This window comes from Falco peregrinus, chromosome 5 (assembly GCF_023634155.1).
Source record: "Falco peregrinus isolate bFalPer1 chromosome 5, bFalPer1.pri, whole genome shotgun sequence".
Taxonomy (NCBI): Eukaryota; Metazoa; Chordata; class Aves; order Falconiformes; family Falconidae; genus Falco; species Falco peregrinus.
In genome coordinates this window covers 109,553,301-109,560,341 of record NC_073725.1, presented here as the reverse complement: position 1 = coordinate 109,560,341, position 7,041 = coordinate 109,553,301, and the positions used below count along the sequence as shown (strand labels likewise).

The following is a 7,041-nucleotide window of genomic DNA, read 5'->3' as shown; positions in this document are numbered from 1 at the left end:
ACCCTGGTGGAGTTATAGTGGATGTGGCCACAGGCCAACTGGGTTTCCTTCTGACTCATCTGATAGTTGGCTCGCACATGGCTGATGAAACTTTGCCAGGAAGTTGTTCTGAGAAACCAAATCTTTTGAAGCCGTGCGTTCAAGTGTGGGGTTGGTTGGGAGCACAAACTAAATCCCTTCCTGTGCCTGTCTGAACTCCACTGTCTCCAAAGGGAGCTGGCTTTCTTCTCCTTAATCAGGAGGCTTGGGGCCACTTTGCCCCTTTGTGCACAGTTGCTTATTTCCACAAAATATGTAAGAACATGTTTGTACATACGCAAACTCACTTTTACTTTTTTTTTTTTCTTGCTTTGGTGTTTCATGCAATTAGCACCAATAATTCAGTGGTGCTCCAGCTTCATTTGCAGCTGGTAAAAACCTCCCCAAGCCCATGCAAATCCCGAGAAAAGACGTGTACTTAGTGAAAACACGAACATTTTAATTTCATTTTATACACATCTTCAGCTCCCATAGATTACATCAGCGTTTCAGTGTTACTCAGCACTTCGTAAAATGGTTTGTGGCCAGGTGCTGTTAGTCTGGGTGGAACAGTTCTATCTATGCACACGTTTCTGGAATATGGTTAATAAAGGCAGCTTTTAGGAAAAATTACTAGAAAGCGACAGTAGAAGGGCACAGCTTACCGCTTACTGATAAATGTGTTATTGTACCAGAACTGGAAGAAACTGCCACTGGACATTGGGGTGCCCTAAAGATCCTCAGCGGGTGCGTGAGGCAGTGCCATGAGGTAAAAAGAGGTGATTGTGTGTAACGAGCGAGGAGGTCTCAGACTTGCATCCTTGTCTGCTTAGCAAATTGAAGTGGACCAGAAGCCCCCCCAGGTTTCCCTGCTGCATCTCCATGTTGAGTTGATCTCACTCTTGTCTTTGCCCAGAATTTTGTCAAAGCAGAAAAAGGCAGAGTTTTTGTCGCTGTGAAGGTGGTGGAAGGAACCGGGGACTGTTGGCTCCCTACCGAGCTAAGCTTCCTTGTTCAGGATGGAGTTCCTGGACTCTGATTCTGCCATCTGCCGGTGCTTTCTGAAACGAGATGGGGACGGCTCATGGGTATTCCATGGGAAAGACTGTAGGGATGCAGACAGCAGCCGGCAGGGCCGGCGGAGGAGCTTTGTTGCTAAAGTGCATCAATGCCCTGGGGCATTTCCTTCCCCCCTCTCCCAGTGTTGCTTTGGAGAAGAAGAGGTCTCACCTGCATCTCCTCACCCAAAGCACCGTGATGACAGCCACAGCCAGGGCTGCCAGCAACCCGGCTCCAAGCCCTGCAATCAGCACCACCTGTGAGTTACCTGAGAAACAAGAGCAGAGGCTGCCATGAGCTTTCCTGGCTTTGTTCCATCCTGTGAGGCAGAGTGGCTCAGGACCCCCATCCCTGTCCCCATGGGTGGCACCTACCCCATGGGATAAGGAGGCTGCGGCTGCCCAGGCTGCTGTGGCGCACACGGCAGGCATAGCTGTGCCCATCATGGGGGGTCACAGCCAGGATGCTGCGGAGCTGGTAGGTGAGGTCAGCGTTGGGCAGGATGGCGCTGGTGTTGAGTGCTGGGCCTGGTGGCACCTCCTGGCCATCCCGCAGCCAGGCCACACTGATGGGCCGTGGATAAAAGCCGGTGACGCGGCAAACCAGAAGGAGCTGGGCTGGGCTGGGTGTGCGGGCGAAGACCACGGCCACGGGTGGCACTGGTGGGTGAGAGTCAAATGATGGGGGGAGCCCCAGTGGGGCACCACTTGTCCCCAGTGTGCAGGGGGCTTTGGGGTGGCCATGCCAGGGTCAGGGTTGTCTCACCTTGTCTCTCCAGAGCTGCCTTCCCATACTGCACTAACATCTCCATGTCGTCGACACAAGTATCGTTGAAGAAGACTTCCAGCAGCTCACTGAAGGCGGTGTAGTTCTGGAGAATGGCCAGGACGTATCGTGACAGGTCAGTGTCTTGGGAGAGGACCCAGGTGCCATTGTCTGTGTTGAAGCTGAGGAAGTCCTGGCCGTTGTAACCCACATAGGTGAAGGCCTGGGAGGTCCTGTTTGGGTAGAGCTTGCAGCCCGCCATGCATTGGGCCACAAACGGGTCTGGAGGGGCAGAGGAGAGAAAGGTTGCATGAACTGAAAGGGCTAGAACTGCTGTCCTGTGGATGTGGTCAGCGTATCCTATGCAGCACCAGCACTCCTGGGTCCTTCCCCACTTCCCAGATGCTGCTGGGGGGGGGGCACGGGCACAGAGAAAGCCGGCTACTCACAGGGCACGTCCTTCTGCATAGCACCTTCATTGATCAGGTGGCTGAACCGCTGCAAATAGATCTTGATCATGTTCTGAATGGTGTCCCAGTCACTGCGGCGCAGGGCTGGGCGCACCCAGGGCTGGTAGAAGCGGATGGCCCAAGTGTGCTTATCCAGAGAACCAAGCTCGATGTCTTCCAGGAAGCCCAGCCCCTCTGTGTCCACAAAGGAGGTATTTTGGAAGGTGGAGGTCTGGAGCAGCCGGACAGTGAAAGTCCCTAAATAAGACAGGGGAGATGGGAGTGGGAGGAGAGGACTGGGGAAAACGGAGGGGCTGAGGGATGGGCCCTCAGGGCTGCAGTGACCTGTAAGCCCCCCATAAGCACCCTGCATCCTTAGAAGCTGCAGCTCCCACCCCCTGCACTCACCTGGGGTGGCTGCATCCCTGCCAGGGAGATGTGGAGCCAAGGGACAAGGAGGGGTGAGGAGTCAAGTGCCCAAGGTGAGTGGGTGGCAGGAAGCTCCTCAGCCACGGGGTCCCTTGGGGGCTTGGGAGCAGGTGTGGATGAGTCAGGGCTCCCACTTACCCTCCAGGTCTGCCCATGTCCCAGAGAGGAGAAGGAGGTATAGGAGAAGGAGGCCGTGGCGAAGGGGCTGCATGGTGCCAGCAGCAAAGTCCTGAGTGTGCAGTAGTGGGTGCAGGGGCAGGACGAAGGTGCTGTGGCAGACGTGGCTGCACACTTTTCAGGGTGGCTCTGGCTGGGCAGTTCTGCTCGTGCCCCTTGCAGCCAATGGGGCTGGCACTGAGGTTTTGGGCAGGGCCCTGAGGTTCCCACTCGGAGTGGGCTGCTCTGGAGCATCCTGAATATGGCTGTGAGTGCTGGGGGAATTTGGGTGTGAGTGAGGCCATCCCACTGGCGGCAGGAGGGGTCCCTCATGGCTGCAGCAGCACCTTGACGATCACGGCACTGCAGGTGACCCAACCCCTCTTTTCTATCCCCATTACAGGTGGAGGTGCCACCTGGCAGTGGGCTGCATCCACTGTCCCTGACAGGAATGTCCCTCACTGCCACTTTTGCCCAGCATGTCAGACACTGCGTAGCACAGACACCTCCATCTGCTCTGTGCTGCCTACTTAACTGGGTAGGTTTGCCCAACATGGCTGTCTTCCCTGCCTTCCTTGCAACAAGCCAAACCCTGTTACCACAGCCCAGCCTGGCCACATGCCTGAGTTCCCCATGCCACCAGGTTGTGCACTGGCCCCATGCTTCTCTATCACCTGGTCATCCCAGCCAGGCCATGCTGATGGGCCACAAGTAGTAGCCCGTGATGTGGCAAACCAACAGGAGCAGAGCTGGGCCAGGCATGCAGGTGAAGACCACGACAATGGACAGCTCTAGAGGCCAAGAGTGAGGAGAGCTGGTGATATCTGGCCCCTCAGGACTGATGTCCTGATCCTGGGGAAGGGGATTCCTAGGGAGGAGGTGATGAGCAGTTCCAGTGTGGCCCACAGCTGTGGGGTCAGGGATGGGTGCAGGCAGGGCTGGAGGAAGCAGCTCCTCCAGGAGCTCCTTTCAGGGTGCAGGAAGCGGGTGGTTCGGAGCAGCTGTAGTCTGATGGTCCCCACGGGGAGACATGGGCTGTGGGGCCTGGAAGGGATGGTTTCCCACAGACGTCATCAGACACTTGGAACTGTGGCATTTGGCCAGGCAGGATTCTCAAGCTGGAATAGGGATGAGACGATGGCCCCCACCCCAAGGCTCATTCCAGCAGGGTGTAGTGGATGAATAGCTTCTCTATTTCCATGGAACTCCATCCATACCATGTGTCCTGGGATCTGTTCCTCTGCTTCCCTGCACCCCACAGTGCTGGAGAGTTCCTCCCCCAGGAGAGGGCCTGGGGCTGGGCTGTAGCCTGGCACTTCCCTTTTCTTCCCACCATCTTTGATGGGGAACCATGTCCCCCTCCCCAAGTGCCCCCTGGGTGTGGGAACAGGAATGGTGAGGGCCACCCCCCTGCTCTGTCCCCATTGTCACCAGTGCCCGGTGCTGCTGGAGGGACCATGGGGTGACCAGAGCCAGCCTGACACCCACAATATCTCCTACCCACTGCTCGTGCCTGGCTGTCCCCTGGGGCCTCCCCTCACCCTGCAGTTTCTCTTCTCCTTTCCAGGGGATGTCCACGTTGGGGGTGAAGGCAGAACTGAAACAATAGCTGAGAGGAAATTTGAGCTGGGGTGCCCTGATAACCTCCAAACATAACCAGGTTGGCCGTGTCCCCTCTGCAATGCGACAGGGTGCCATGTGAGCCCTCCAAGCATAACTGGAACCAAGTGTCCCCGCTCCATGTCTCCATATTGGCTGTCCTGATCTCTGGTGGGGACATGGGGAAGGCCCATATGGAGCTGCTATGGGCTGAGCTCCAATACCCCATGACACTGGGTTAAGTATGGGGAGACAAGGACACTGAACCCCTTCCCTTCCATGGAGCTGTCTCATGGAGAAGTAGGGATGCTGTGGTGTCCTGGCAGGCCCAGAAATAGCACCAACGGTCCCAGTTCCCTGGCAGCTCTACTCAGCATCACCCAGGGGATGCCCAGCCGTGCCGTTACAGTACCCACACTCTTGCCGGCAGGACCACCAACGCTGGGGTCAGAGGAGAGTGGCTGGTGGGATGGCAAAGTGCAGCCATGGGGTGGCCAGTGAGGGAAGGGGCAGGGGCGCTTTTGTCCACACAGTCCTAGGAGGTGACCATTTGTCCTCTTGGGCCCCTCTAAGGTAACCGTTGGCCACTTCTTGCTGAGCAGCTGGTAGGCCATTAGCAGGCCTTTGGCTTGTGCAGGTGCATGTGAGGTCACTGGAGGCTGAGTAGCTGTTGGGACTGGTGCAGGAACCTGGCTGTGTGGGTACCTGTGGTGTCACTGGTACCTCTCCTCCCACTTTCCAGTCTTCTCTCCTCAGGTTACGGTTGTTTCCTTTGATGCAGCGGCATCAGCATGAGAGGTTGTGCTCAGAGCACAGTTGTTTCTTTTGGCCTCTCCTGATTCCTTAAACTTTTCTTCTGCTGATTCTTCCTTCTTGCTTGTTTTTTTTGCTTCAGGATGGGTCCCCTTACCATTCACAGCCCCTTTGGGGAAGTACCTTTTCTGGCATGGTCTTACAGGCCACAGTTCCTTTGGGGTGTACCTGCTGTTCCATGGAGTACCTCCTGCTGCTCTGACCTGGCTGTTGCTTATTCTGGGTGTTTACTTCCTATTCCTAAATATGTTGTCACAGAACTCCTACAACCTCCTCTTCTTTAATGGAGGTGAACTGACTGGAATCGGCCATCATCAGCACTGGGCCCTTAATGATCTCCTTCCTCAGAGGTCACCCTGGTAGCCCTCCCCCTACCCGCAAAGCCTTGCCAATTAACACCAAATAAAATTCCTTACAGCAGTACAGCTACAATGGCTTGAACTGGATGACTATTTGGCTGAAATTTTATTGGGGTTATTACATATTCACCATAGTAGGATAAAAGTTACATTTTTTGAGGAACTGCAGTGCATTTCTGCCTTTCTAATTTAGCTGAAAGATAGCTTGGTGATAACAGCTGTCACTAATAAACCTCATCCTAACCCCACCTCCTCTTGGGAATTGCTTTTAACTGAGACTCTTGGCCTTAGCTCCCATTTGTGCTACACAGGAGCTATGTCACAGCTCTGTCTGTGGCCAGGCTTGTACTTTTTAATTCCTGAAGCCGGTCCTGTTACATCAGCTTGACTGGATCAGAATTGTCACCTCAGATTGGCTGGGCTGTCGCTGTACTCCTGGCTGATGCTGATTAATCTCCAGTGCTGATTCTTACTCTGAATTTGCTGATTTGACTTCCTGGCTTGTTCTTGGTGATGTAGCAACATTCCTTCCTTGCCGTGATCCTCAGTTCCTCGCTCACCTCCCTTTGTTAAGCAGTCTGTCCTTGACACCATAACTGTCAATGTAATACCTGGGTTTACTCTAGGACTGCTTAAAGAGCTTTTGTACCTCAACAGTGATTTATTCATAGATCTTGGCCATTTGGTCGGTGCTGGAGCTACATCAGCTTAACAACAGATGGAAACCTGATTCTTTGTCCTCAGTGATGCTAAGCTATTTTGTCCTTTTTGTGAAATGAGACATTTCTCCCAGGGGTTTAAGTGATCCAAACTATAAACTGGTTTTATATCACGTTAAGTACGCTGTCCAACTAGTCAAATTGGCTTTAAATCACTGATAGGTTGAGAAGTCTTGCACTTTCAAAATTATTTTTCCCAAGAATGGGAGGAATCGTACCGAAGAGCTGCCTGCCTCTCTCCACTAAGCGTTGATGGAGCCTTCACAGATACAACTTGCTGTGTTTCTCTTATTAGCACATACAAAACTTTGAATGGGTTTGGTAGTACAGAACACTTAATTGCTTCCCTCATATTTCTTGGTTAAAGTTTGCTGAAGAAACACAGAAACTTAATTATTCTAAGTTGGATGTTTCACAGTTGATTAAGACACCTCAAGGGGGAAACTAGCATCAGAGAGCAGTATAGACTATTTGCCTCCTCTGTACTCATAGAATCATAGAATTGTTTAGTTTGGAAAAGACCTTTAAGATCATTGAGTCCAACCATTAACCCAGCACTGCCAAGTCCATCACCAAACCATGTCCCTAAGTGCTACATCTACATGTCCTTTAAATAACCCTTTCAGTGAAGATTTTTTTTTCCCTAACATCCAATCTAAACCTCCCCCAGCACAA

The 7,041-nt window shown here is 53.1% G+C and overlaps 1 protein-coding gene across 1 annotated transcript; it reads right to left on the bottom strand.

Annotated features, from left to right (window-relative positions):
* Positions 1–475: 475 nt before the first annotated feature.
* Positions 476–2,679, bottom strand: LOC101920529 (antigen-presenting glycoprotein CD1d). The gene is made up of 3 exons (XM_055805201.1): positions 2,292–2,679; positions 1,843–2,256; positions 476–1,736 (listed from the first exon to the last, which is right to left on the bottom strand). The coding sequence occupies exons 1-3, from the start codon at positions 2,662–2,664 to the stop codon at positions 1,414–1,416; spliced, it is 1,110 nt and encodes a 369-aa protein (XP_055661176.1). The 5' UTR covers positions 2,665–2,679; the 3' UTR covers positions 476–1,413.
* Between the last annotated feature and the right edge of the window lie 4,362 nt (positions 2,680–7,041).